At 43.7% G+C, this 13,886-nt stretch overlaps 1 protein-coding gene across 1 annotated transcript in view; it reads right to left on the bottom strand.

The window, feature by feature from the left end:
* Positions 1-13,886, bottom strand: part of LTBP1 (latent transforming growth factor beta binding protein 1) — a 294,284-nt gene that overhangs the window by 99,659 nt on the left and 180,739 nt on the right. The window contains exons 26-27 of the mRNA XM_085890321.1: positions 10,406-10,531; positions 6,679-6,804 (exon numbers count right to left, since the gene is read on the bottom strand). Of these exons, the coding sequence (XP_085746447.1) occupies positions 6,679-6,804; positions 10,406-10,531 (252 nt within the window). The remainder of the gene's footprint in view (positions 1-6,678; positions 6,805-10,405; positions 10,532-13,886) is intronic.

Here is a 13,886-nt window from a genome sequence, read left to right on the forward strand (position 1 = left end):
GGCGCTCGATTTGATGTGATTCACCATTTTTACGACTTCTGAGAGCACGCTCTGCAAGGTTTCTGGCAAAGTACGAGAGGCGAGCGCTTCTCGGTGAATCATGCAGTGTACCATGGAGGTCTGAGGAGCCACCTCAAGCAATTTAGCCTTGAATCCAGAACGCACTCCTAACATTGATGGCACGCAGTCTGTTGTAGAACCGAGCAACTTTCCGAAGTCCAGATCATGGTCACGATAAAACTGCTCCACCTTCCCAAAAATGTCCTCGCCCTTGGTGGTGGCCTCCAATGGTTTGATGAGCAGAGGCCTCATCGACAAAGTTATCAGCCTTGATGAAGCGACCCAGACAATGAGTTGCGCGTACAATGTGATATCAGTGGACTCATCCAACTGTATGGCGTGCCACGGTGATTCCTTGATCTTCTGTACGACCTGAGCCGTTACAACCAGACTCATATCTTCAATCCTGTGTTGGATGGTGTTGTCAGCGAGGGGTATAACTGCCAGTTTCTTTGCCGCTTCCTCCCCAACCATCAGAGATACCATGTCCTTTGCACATGGCAGCACGAGTTCTTCCACAATGGAGTGAGGCTTTTTAGTCTTGGCAACATGGAGCGACACTCGATACGAGGCCTCTAATGCCCGAGAATTGGTCTGATGGCATGTACCCTCTCTGTCAAGACGCGTATTCTTGAGTGCAAGAAGTTTCCTCTCAAAGAACGCTCTCTCCTTATCCTGATAAGGCACATGTTTTGTAGTCAAATGCCTCTGCAACTTATTTTGTTTCATAGACTCTGTAGAAAGCACTTCGAAACAAATCACACACTGAGGCCTCTGTGCTCCACTTTTATCCACCACAGAGTAAAATCAAGGTCCAGAAATTTATTCTGGTAAGGACGTTCTCGAGATTTGCTGGTGACCGGTGCTGCTATCACAAATAAGGTCTCGAGTCGTACGTGGAGACGTGAATAGACGTTAATGATAGAGTCTGAGTCTGAGTCTGAGAGGCCGTGGATCAAACCACTAATTTCCCGCCAAAATGAACCGCCCTTCAGCGAGCCCACACATCGGCTGGATCCAATTCCAAGTGTCATATTGCGCCGGTTCCCATACTTTGAACGAACCGTTTATATGACATCCCGTAAAAGTGAACACCGATCGAAAATAGAAATTTTTTTTTCGCTGCAAGCGGACACCCGCGACCCCACGAAATTTGCTTGGCGACCCCACTTGGGGTCGCGCCCCCGGGTTTGAAAAACCAAGCCCTGGTGGCTTCGCCGGCCAAGGCAGTCATGTGAGACGGCCGATTTTAAAATTTTAGCGAAAAGCCTTTTGGATGTTAATTTGTGAAGTGCTTTCAGCGTGGACGCGAATCATCCCAAACCCAATATGTCCTTTAACAGACGATTAATAACACAAGTTGTTTGCATTCAGGGCAACTCAAATCATTTGCGAAGCATAAGCAAGTCATAGCCAGAACCATGAACACATTGGACATTCCTCCCACCGACAGTCGGGTGTCAGGCCTGATAAGGAGGTTAGTGAAAGACTTGGGCCAAAGACTTTCACCAACTAACCCCACAAGAAAGTGGGAATAATTGGGGCAATTAAATAGTTGTAGATTACTGTGATGCTTAAATAAGTACAGGCCAAATTTGAACTAGCCTCATGCTAACAAAGGACCACTGGGGCTTTCTTACAATTTCATCTGCTTATTATGTATAACCAGTCGGGACCCGTGGAACATCTGCACAATGTAAAATGTGACTTCAACTCCTCAACTCTTCCCCCCCCCCTCACAAACCTCCAAGTCATCAACCTCCACCTCCGAACCCCAATTTCTCAACCGAGATTATTTAAATACGAGGAGAAGCGTGATTCATCAATGTTTGTGCCGTCCCACAAATGGACGTAAAGGTCCCATGAATGACTCATCTGCTACGATTAGTTGATGGACATTAAAGATCCCACAGAGTGCTTCACTAAGAGTAGGTGAGCAAGCTATCGCAGGCACAATGAACAAATTCCAAATTCCTGTCCTGACTAACTGCTGGGAAGGCAATGGCACACCACCTGGTATCACCCTTGCCAAGCACCTGCCTTCAGGCAGAGCACACAATCAATCAATCTTCTCAAGCTGTTTCTCTTCTTTTTTTTCACTCACAATTCTCTACTCCCCCTCCATTTCTGTCTTTCACTTTCCTTCTTCCATTTTTTTCACATTTCTGCATTCTGTCACGACCTATGTGAGGATGGTTCTATACACCTTGAATTATGCATTCATCAATGTGAACCTCTCACACACTGCACACCTGAAATTAGGAACTCATCAATGTGAACCATTACTTGCACATCACATGAAAAAAAAGAGCATCAAGTCATATAATCTTGATTTTTGGTGTGGAGAATGAGAGCTTGATGAGACAACGGACACGTTATGCTCCAGACACAATGGGCAAAGGTTTGGTCCACCATGCTCGATGGAAACAGTGTGAAATTGCAAGTTGTCACGACTCCGAGTATATAGGGACTCTACCTCAACCTCCCCCTCCCAAATACAAGTCCTCAACTACCCCACCCAACCCTAAGGCTTCAATCCCCTCCCCACAACGAGCCTTCAAACATCCTCCTCACCCCCCCCGCCGCCCCCCACAACCACAACACTTCAACCCCAGCAAACACAGAAAACATGATCGAAACAGCAACAGCATGGCTTCTACATGGTATGGGTCATCATCGTTGCCTGTCTATCGCACAATCCCATGAGATATGTGGAAACCCTGTGGAATTGCAACTCTCAAGTAACATGAGAGTTATATCTATATCTATCTCTATCTCTATCTCTATCTCTATCTCTATCTCTATCTCTATCTCTATCTCTATCTCTATCTCTATCTCTATCTCTATCTCTATCTCTATCTCTCTCTCTCTCTCTCTCTCTCTCTCTCTTTCTCTCTCTGTCTCTCTCTCTCTCTCTCTCTCTCTCTCTCTCTCTCTCTCTCTCTCTCTCTCTCTCTCTCTCTCTCTCTCCACTATTCCCCCCCACCCCCCTCTCAGTTTTCCCATGAGCGAAGCGACAGGTGGTATTTGCAAGTTTTATATATGTATGTGAAATCACTTTGTCTTTGAGTGATTTGAGTTGCCCTGAATGCAAACGGCTTTAATTATTGATAGTCCGTTAAAGGACAGATTGGGATTGGGACAATTACACTGGTCAACAACAAATTTGTTGTCTGCATTTTTTAAGCTGATTTAGGACGAATCTGATGCACTGAATCCAAAACTCACATTAGTTTTGTTCAATCAGGTCAAGTTTTTGAGATATGGCCACATGTCGTTTTTTACATTTTTGTTCACATGTACGCATGTGTGGAGCATTTTATAAGAAGTTGGTGGGGGTAAAATGTCATGTCAAATAATTGTTTTGATTGGAAATAATTATTTTAATGACAAGAAGTATTCAGGTACGATAGTTCTGGGTGATTATGTCGAAAAGGGATCAGTTTGAAGCCATAAAACCTCAAAATCTTCCAAAAATTGGTGAGGCAAAGCATAAAGTTCGTGGATCAAAACTAAAGTTAATGGGGCAGATTTTGTAATAATGTGATACAAAAAAGTTGTATTTCTTGAAATAACGAACTCTGAAGAATGTACAATACCTACACAGAGACAGAATACTCTTCCCACCGCTGCACATCAAGCTCGGCTTAATCAAGCAGTTCACCAAGGCTCTGGACAAAGATGGTGACTGCTTCACTTACTTGTGCCAGGCTTTTCCAGGATTGACCATGGAGAAGTTGAAAGCTGGCATCTTTGATGGTCCTCAGATCCGTCAGCTCATCAGAGATCCAGAGTTCAAAAACTCAATGAACGAAGTGGAACTGGAAGCGTGGAAGACATTTGTTTTGGTAGTGAAGAACTTTCTTGGCAACAATAAGGCCAGAAACTACGCAGAACTTGTCAACAACATGCTGACTGCTTTCAGAAACCTGGGCTGCAACATGAGCATCAAGATGCACTACCTATTTTCACATATGAACCGGTTTCCTGAGAACTTGGGTTCAATGAGTGACGAGCAGGGGGAGAGATTCCATCAGGACATGAAGGAGATGGAGACCAGGTATCAGGGTCGCTGGGACGCAGTCATGATGGCTGACTACTGTTGGAATCTGAAGAGAGACCTCCCTGCCGCTGAACATTCCAGGAGTTCGAAGAAACGGAAGTTCAAGCCCTGAAGTTTGAACAGTGGTGACGCAACATGCAATTTACTTGTACTTACCTTTATCAATGCCCACCATTCAGATGACAGTAATCGATGTTTCTATCATGTAATCAATAAATGTTGTTGGCAAAACATTTTTTTTTCTTAAAAACATGTTTAGGATGATATGTGTTGACAAAAATCAGCTGATAATGCCACAAAAATGTAATTGATTTTGTCACAAGATCTGATTTTTTCAAATCAACTTAGCACAAAAACCTGACCTGATGGAGAGAAACGGATGCCATTTCCTGATTCAGCAGTGCCAGAATACCCTAATTCACTTGTAGAAATTTAGACAACATTCAGAAAGTAAAAAAATTGTTGACCAGTGTTAGCGTTTGCACGAAACGCACCCAGTGTCCGGCACGGTGACCACTCAGACTGCCATTTGGGTGCCGGGTGTGCGGGAGTAGCAGCATATCACTTACGTGGCTCAGATGTTCCAGTGAAACATGGTAGCGCCTGCTTCTCCCTCCCTGTAATCCCTCCATTCCCAACCCACACCATTAAATTGTCTATTTGTGTACATACTCGTACATTATTTCAATCGTATTCTGTATTGATATGTTTAACTTCTGTCTCTAATTAATATGTGCTTAAATGAAGGTTAAGTTAAGTTCGGGTGACCAAAACGTTTTCCTTGGCAACGCATCTCCCCATTATTACACGATGCACATGGGAAAATTGTATCCGAATAACGTTGTTTCATATAATGTCACGGTTTTTAAGAATGCATCCACAATGTAAATCGGCGACTTGCTTAATGCACATCATTAAAAGTAAATAACGATGGATGTTTTCTTTCACAATCTCGTGAGATTCCCAGGACTCTCGGGACGAAGACCTTTAAAATGACATGGGTTTTCAGGTTCCTGGTCGAGTCATGCCAAAAGATTCAGAAATAGACTACTGCCTCGATTGCTCCCGAAAATGAAAAAAATAACCCACGTTTGAAGCAAAAAACATGCTCAATGCCTTTGTGCATATATAATACATTGTGGTTATTTGCTCGGATAAATTCCAATTGCACTTAACTATCGGCTGACACCAGCGGCCTGGAGCAGAAGGAATGAAGCATGAGGCCTATACTTACTGTGGCCTTCGCAAGACACCTATGGGCTCTAACCCTTCAATATTTGATGATTCTTTGACAGTCGCTTTGGTCGTTTTTACACTGAAGGGAAAACTTACAGGGAGGGCATGGCGATTGTTAATATGACAGCTTCCAAGATGTCTTTGGCTTCACACAGTACCAAGAGGGAGGCCATATGATTTTTAAGAGGACAATTATGGTTGGAGTCAGGCCAGCTGTACAGCTAATGGGTGGAAATGAATGTTACAGTTACACACAGACGGATGGACGGACAATGAAGCGTATTATTATATAGATAATACAAGTTCCCTGACAAGGAACCTTAATGCATGAAGTGAACATTAGCCCCACCATGGGTTGCCAACCTATGGTTGTTTGTCTTTGCTCTATATTTAGTAAATGCTGAGGAACAAGCAAGGAAGCAGCACGTACCATTTTTAAAGTCTTTGGTATGACTCGGCCAAGGTTCGAACCGTCGATCTCACAGACTCAGAGAGGACACTCTAACCATTACGCCACTTAGTCTGGTAGAAAGGGTGAGAGTGGGAGAGCGGGAGAGTGGGAGTGTGGGAGAATGGGATTGTGTGTGTGTGTGTGTGTGTGTGTGTGTGTGTGTGTGTGTGTGTGTGTGTGTGTGTGTGTGTGTGTGTGTGTGTGTGTGTGAACGTGCTGCGTTAGCACACTTGCCTTTAATTTAGTCGTTTTTAAATAAGCATTGCATGTGGCAGATAAATTGTGTAATTAAAGGCTAAACAATCAAGCATAACACACTTTGCCTGATTAAACTGTGTGAAACTTAATTTATCCAAGATAATCTGCCCCTGATTATTGAAAAGTGAACAACATACCTTACTCTTCCTTTTACAAATGCAAGTCAAGATAAAATTTGAACCATTCTCGTATTGACTCATCATGCATTTTTACACTGCCCTGTTATTCTGTGGTCCTCTGAGCAAACAATTTGACAATATTTCATGTAAAAAGGATGGAAGAAGAAGGCTTCACACTGTCAATACCTTCACACTGATCTCCAGTGATGGTCAACCGATAGCCACGGTTGCAATCACACTTAAAAGACCCCTTTGTCATTCTTAAAAGCACATTCCACCACCACACACACTGTCATTCTCACATTCATGGACATCCGCACCAACGAGTTTTCCAATTGGCTGGACATTAGACGAATACAAATAACCAAATTATGCTCCAAATAAAATTGTTTTATCTGCAAACATCTCAATTGACCTTCATGTAGGTTTGTATAAATCTGGATAAATCACCCGACTTCACACCTCTAAAGGTGCATGCTTTTATGACTTGCCTTGACACGATGTGCCGTCTGGAGAAACTTGGAAGCCATCAGTACATGGGGTGCAGGTGTAAGATCCTTCCGTATTCACACAGATGCCATTCTGACACACATCACTATGTCGGCACTCGTTGATATCTGCAACAAGCAATGAGTATGGCATTTAAATACAACGAAATAAAAGTTAAATTGTATACACATTGTGGTGCTAAACCTCTCATTAGATTTTAAGACAGACATTCATACCAAGTGGTGATAAGATGTCATTGGCAAGATAAGTGAGACCAATATACCCTTCCTGGCCCCACTAATAAACCTCTTGAATGCTGGATACAAGTGCTAAATCCTGAACGTCTACTCCAACTGCCGGTCTACCGTGCAATTTCAAATGAAAGGTGTTCAGTATAGACCCCGAGAACCCTGAAGACCCAAATAAATAATGACTGTGTGTTCGCTACGGTCTGTTTTTCAGGACAAAAATAACTTGAATTTTTTTTCTTCAAAAAGCGTAATTACGTCTCTTCTTTTGGAATTGTAGATGGTGACTTGCAAACCGAGCCTCAATGGCGATGTACAGATACATTTAAAAAATAAGAAAATATACAAAGCACAGTGAGGTGAAATTCACTGCACATGATGTGTAACATGCACAGAGCAAAAGGAATGATCATTTACATCTTTAGGATGTTTAATAAATAAAAAGGATAATAACCAAAACTGACGCGAGGCCGAGGCTTCAGACTTTGGCATGCTCATGAGGCTGTGCTTTCAAAACGAAATGTCACGGAAGATAAAGAAAATATGATCATCACATTTGTACACGTACCGTTTTAAAATAATGTTTTTTCTTGCGACGAATCATATCTTCCAGTCTCCTTGAATATTTCAAATAAAATAATTCCAACCCGACATTTTTGACAGGCTTTTTAATGAGAATACACAGTATAAGCACTCAGTGTACAAAGCGTTATGAACACCTTAAAATAATGAGTTGCACACGCTTTTGTCCTCAGAATAGCATCAATTCATTGCGGTATGGACTCTACAAGGTGTGGAAAGCGTTCCAGAGGGATGTTAGCCCACAATTGTGTCAAGTTGGCTGGTAGTGGATCTCTACTCCGAATAGCTCATTCCATTTCATCCACAGATGCTCAATTGGATTGAAATCTGGTGACTGGGAAGGCCACTGCAGCAAGCTGAATGTCATGTTCATGGAACCATTCATGAACAATCCCAGCCTTAGCTTGAGGAATTATGCTGATGAAAAAATCCATTTTCAGATGGACACACTGCTGCCATGAAGGGATGCACCTGATTGGCAATGACGTTCAGATAAGTAGACCCCAGTCCAAGGCACTTAAATCTTTTGACTTGCCCATTCACCCTCTGAATGGCACACATACACAATTCATGTCTCGATCGTCTCAAGGCTTAAAGATCCTTCTTTAACCCGTCTCCTCCCCTTCTTCTACACTGATTGAAGTGGATTTAACAAGTGCAATCAATAAGGGATCAGAGCTTTCACCTGGATTCACCTGATCAGTCTCTTTCAGGGAAAGAGCAGGTGTTCCTCATACTTTTCACACTAAGAGTATATCTAACCAAAGAAGCACACTGTCCCTACGACATGACGGTAACATCATGTGCATAAATTATGCCGACACATCACCGACAAAGTAGGACTCAAGTCATTGCACACTGAGATTAAAGCCCCTATGGTCATGAATAAACGAAAGCAGAGATGTCGATCAAGTGTATATTTTGATGTGCGATCATCAGGACAACATACTGCTGAATCGTTTACTCATGACCAAACTAAAACGTTCACAAATAGTACATACATGAGAACCCCAATGCTACACACCTCCTCAGCTGCCAGACCGGTTTAATTGCTTGTCGGTGAATCATCAGCGACAACGCAAACAGAAATGCATTCCATCGAAGCTCCCAAGCTGTGGAGGAACTCTGGGAAGGGTTTGAAACTTCAAAGGGCTTACCTTGGGTAGCCTTTCATGGTTGTTTTATGCAGCTTCATTGACGAGAAGAGCATGGGAGGAGTCGATTTATTTGTTTCATCCTAACCACCTGGGTTTAATTGATTTGGTGAGTGCTAACTAGTTATTCCCTCTCTTCACAGGTGAGAGATGTGGGTGGGTCTTTGTTTTTCATGTATACGTTGACCACTGTTGACGTTTACATGCGGTACATGCTTGGGAGCCTCGTTGGTATGCATTTCTGTCTGAGCTGTCACTGACGATTCTTCAACAAGTGATGAAACTGGTCTGGCAGCTGAGGGGGAGTGTAACATTGGGGTTCTCATGTATTTGTGAACCTTTTAGTTTGGTCATGAGTAAACGATTCAGAAATATGTTGTCCTGATGAGCAGACAACAGTGAAAAGTGGTGAGAAAGAGTTTTATATAATACTCACGGGGAGTGCTTACACATTGTGTAAGCATACGAACTGTGCTTCCCCATTGTCTCAGGTTGCTCATCTGCATTAGATTTTTCATTTATTTATTTCATTTTATTTATTTCATTCATGCATATTTTTATTTCCGGATGCTTTCCGACAGTTCTGTGATTTTCCTGGTGTATTGGCTTCGATTTCCGTCTGGGCATACAATTAGCGTGCTTCCCATTGTCTCAGGTTGCTCACCTGCATTTTTTTCATTAATTATTTTCATTTATTTCTATTTTCATTTATGGATGTTGTCTGACGATTCTGTATTTTTTTCCCTGCATTCCAGCTTCGATGTACATCGGCACGCAAATATAAGCTTTCTTCATCACCCGGAAGGTACCGATCTTTAATATGAGTCAGTGAGTCAGTCAGTCAGTCAGTCAGTCAGTCAGTGGTTCGAAAGAGCTTGACATATTAGATACAAGCAAACACCACCCGTCGCGTCACTGATGGTAATACTCAAGGTGGAAGGGAGAAAAAGAGGGGGGGGGGGGAGAGAGAGCGGGGAGAGTGTAGAGGTGGAGGGGAAAGGAGAGAGGGAGGGGGAGTGAGGAGGGGTGGGGGAAAGGAAGACAGTGTGAGGTGAGAGGAAGAGAAGGCAGATGTGCAGTGGAGCATTAATTATGATTCATACCGTCTCATCAAAATGATTCTGCATAGAATAACAGTGAAGATGGAAACAAAATAATGTCTGAAATGCATTTTCTACCGGTCATACCATAAACACGGCCGGACACATCCTGAGACAAATCCCGCCTGATGCATCCGGAGACAAAACCTATTTTTGTCTTCAGGGTCTTCAGGATCTTTTTGGGTCTTCGGTGCCTTTTGGGTCTTCAGGATCTTTGGGGTCTTTTGGGTTATCTGGGTCTTTGAAGTCTTTTGGGTCCTTGGGGTCATTTGAGTCTTGAGGGGTCTTTGACAATATTTCATGTAAAGTATGGAAGAAGAAGGCTTCACACTGTCAATACCTTCACACTGATCTCCAGTGATGGTCAACCGATAGCCACGGTTGTGATCACACTTAAAAGACCCCTTTGTCATTCTTAAAAGCACACTCCACCACCACACACACTGTCATTCTCACATTCATGGACATCCGCACGAACGAGTTTTCCAATTGGCTGGACATTAGACGAATACAAATAACCAAATTATGCTCCAAATTAAATTGTTTTATCTGCAAATATCTCAATTGACCTTCATGTAGGTTTGCGTAAATCTGGATAAATCACCCGACTTCACACCTCTAAAGGTGCATGCTTTTATGACTTGCCTTGACACGATGTGCCGTCTGGAGAAACTTGGAAGCCATCAGTACATGGAGTGCAGGTGTAAGATCCTTCCGTATTCACACAGATGCCATTCTGACACACATCACTATGTCGGCACTCGTTGATATCTGCAACATGCAATGAGTATGGCATTTAAATACAACGAAATAAAAGTTAAATTGTATACACATTGTGTTGCTAAACCTCTCATTAGATTTTAAGACAGACATTCATACCAAGTGGTGATAAGATGTCATTGGCAAGATAAGTGCGACCAATATACCCCTCCTGGCCCCACTAATAAACCTCTTGAATGCTGGATACAAGTGCTAAATCCTGAACGTCTACACCAACTGCTGGTCTACCATGCAATTTCAAATGAAAGGTGTTCAGTATAGACCCCGAGAACCCTGAAGACCCAAATAAATAACGACTGTGTGTTCGCTACGGTCTAATTTTCAGGACAAAAAGAACTTGAATTTGTTTTCTTTCAGAAAAGCATAATTATGTCTCTTCTATTGGAATTGTTGATGGTGACTTGCAAACCGAGCCTCAATGGCGATGTGCAGACAAATTAAAAAAAACTAAGAAAATATACAAAGCACAGTGAGGTAAATTCACTGCACATGATGTGTAACATGCACAGAGCAAAAGGAATGATCATTTACATCTTTAGGATGTTTAATAAATAAAAAGGATAATAACCACAACTGACGCGAGGCCGAGGCTTCAGACTTTGGCATGCTCACGAGGCTGTGCTTTCAAAACGAAATGTCACGGAAGATAAAGAAAATATGATCACATTTGTACATGTACTGTTTTAAAATAATGATGAGCAGACAACAGTGAAAAGTGGTGAGAAAGAGCTTTATATAATACTCGCGGGGAGTGCTTACACATGGTGTAAGCATACGAACTGTGCTTCCCCATTGTCTTAGGTTGCTCACCTGCATTTGATTTTTCATTTATTTATTTCATTTATTTATTTCATTTAAGCCTGGTGTTGGCTTAGTGGTTAGGGTGGCGGCTTGGGATCCCAAGGTCCTGAGTTCAAGCCCCGTTGGCTGCTGAATTAACACCAGGGGGTTGACTCAGCCTGTCATCCTTCCGAGGTCGGCGAAATGAGTACCAGTGTACTGGTCCCGGTGTATGCCCCGGTTAGAATAGGTGTACCATATCCCTGTGTGTCGTAAGAGGCGACCAGGGTTGGCGTCAGGAAGGGCATCCGGCCATAAAAAACATTGCCTCAAGAAAAATCCAACCCCTGCACATCAGGGAAAATGGCTGTAAAAAACGGTATTTATTTATTTATTTATTTATTTCATTTATGCAAATTTTTATTTACGGATGCTTTCCGACAGTTCTGTGATTTTCCTGGTGTATTGGCTTCAATTTCCGTCTGGGCACATAATTAGCGTGATTCCCATTCTCGGATTGCTCACCTGCATTAATGATTTTCATTTATTTATATTTTCATTTATGGATGTTGTCTGACGATTCTGTGATTTTTCCCAGTGTATCGGCTTCGATGTCCATCAGCATGCAAAATTTAAGCTTTCTAAATCACCCGGAAGGTACCGATCGTTAATATGGAAGAAAGAGTGTGTGGTGAGAGGAAGGGAAGGCAGAGGTGAGGTGGAGTATTAGTTACGATTCATACCGTCTCATCAAAATGATTCTGCATAGAATAACAGTGAAGAAAGAAACAAAATAATGTTTGAAATCCATTTTCTACCAGTCATACTGTAAACACGGTCCAGACACGTCCAGAGACAAAACCCGCTGGATGCATCCGGAGCCAAGGTGTCCGTAAACAAGCACTGCTCAGACATGTCCAAAGACAAACTCCCATTTGGATGTGTCCGGAGACAAACTTCCATCTGGAGACAAATTCTCATCTGGACATGTCCAGAGCTAATTGCCCGTCTGGAGACAAACTCCCGTCCGGGCATAAATAATGACTGGACGCGTTCGGAGCAAAGCTGTCCGGCGACAAACACCGCTCGGACGCATCCGGAGACAAACACTGCCCAGACGCATCCAGAGACAAACACTGACCAGACGCGTTCGGAGACAAACACCGCCCGGACGCATCCGGAGACAAACACCGCCCAGACGCATCCAGAGACAAACACCACCCGGACGCATCCGGCGAAAAACACCACCCGGACGCATCCGGCGACAAACACCACCCGGACGCATCCGGAGACAAACACTGCCCAGATGCGTTCGGAGACAAACACCACCCAGACATGTCCAGTGCCAAACACTGCCCAGACGTGTGTGGAGACAAACACCGCCCAGACACATCGGGAGACAAACACTGCCCAGACGCATCCGGAGACAAACACTGCCCAGACGCATTCGGAGACAAACACTGACCAGACGCGTTCGGAGACAAACACTGACCAGACGCGTTCGGAGACAAACATCGCCCGGACGCATCCGGAGACAAACACCACCCAGACGCATCCAGAGACAAACACCGCCCGGACGCAGCCGGCGACAAACACCACCCGGACGCATCTGGAGACAAACACTGGCCAGATGCGTTCGGAGCCAAACACCACCCGGACATGTCCAGTGCTAAACCTTGCCCGGACGTGTCCGGAGACAAACACCGCCCGGACGCGTTCGGAGACAAACACCACCCAAACGTGTCCGGAGACAAACACTGCCCAGACACGGCCAAAGACAAACTCCTATTCGGACATAAATACTACCCACATGTTTGGAGAAGAACACCGCTCAAACACATCCAGAGACAAAATCCCGTCCGGACACGTTGGGAGATAAACTCACTTCGGGACATAAACACCGTCTGGAGACAAACACAGAGAGAGAGAGGGAGAGGGAGAGGGAGAGAGAGAGAGAGAGAGGGGTGGGAGGAGGGTGCTGCACTGTAATTGGAGGGGGTGGAGCAATGATGGGACAAGAAGAGAGAGGAGTGGGGTAGAGGATTAGCAAAGATAATTATATGTCATGCTTTATGAACAACGCACGCACGCACGCACGCACGCACGCACACGCACGCACGCACGCACGCACACACACACACACACACACACACACACACACACACACACACACACACACGCTTGGCCGATATCGGCAGGTTGGAGTCAGGGTGATTACCGATTTCAGTACGGACTGTATACAATCCACAAACCTCGAGTAGCTTTCACCGAAAAACAATGTTATATTTATATCGACATTTCAGTGAGATGTTCAAAGACATTATTCTTTATAAACAGCTGCGTGTGATGGTTGGAAAAAACATTTGGCTCAGTAATTTCGAAAATACATAATTTAGTCCAGCAGCCATTTCTCATATGAGGCCAAATAAGGAAATTCATTCAACACCCCCTACAGAAAAGGTTTGACTTGACAGGGTGGTAGAATAGACCCTATAGAATAGACCCTGTTTGAATCGCACCCAGTGATGCGTGGAAGCCGAGTAAAGCATTACACAGCTCAGGTCCT

This window comes from Eptatretus burgeri, chromosome 7, assembly GCF_056783735.1.
Source record: "Eptatretus burgeri isolate ZD-2024b chromosome 7, Ebu_testis_v1, whole genome shotgun sequence".
NCBI lineage: Eukaryota > Metazoa > Chordata > Myxini > Myxiniformes > Myxinidae > Eptatretus > Eptatretus burgeri.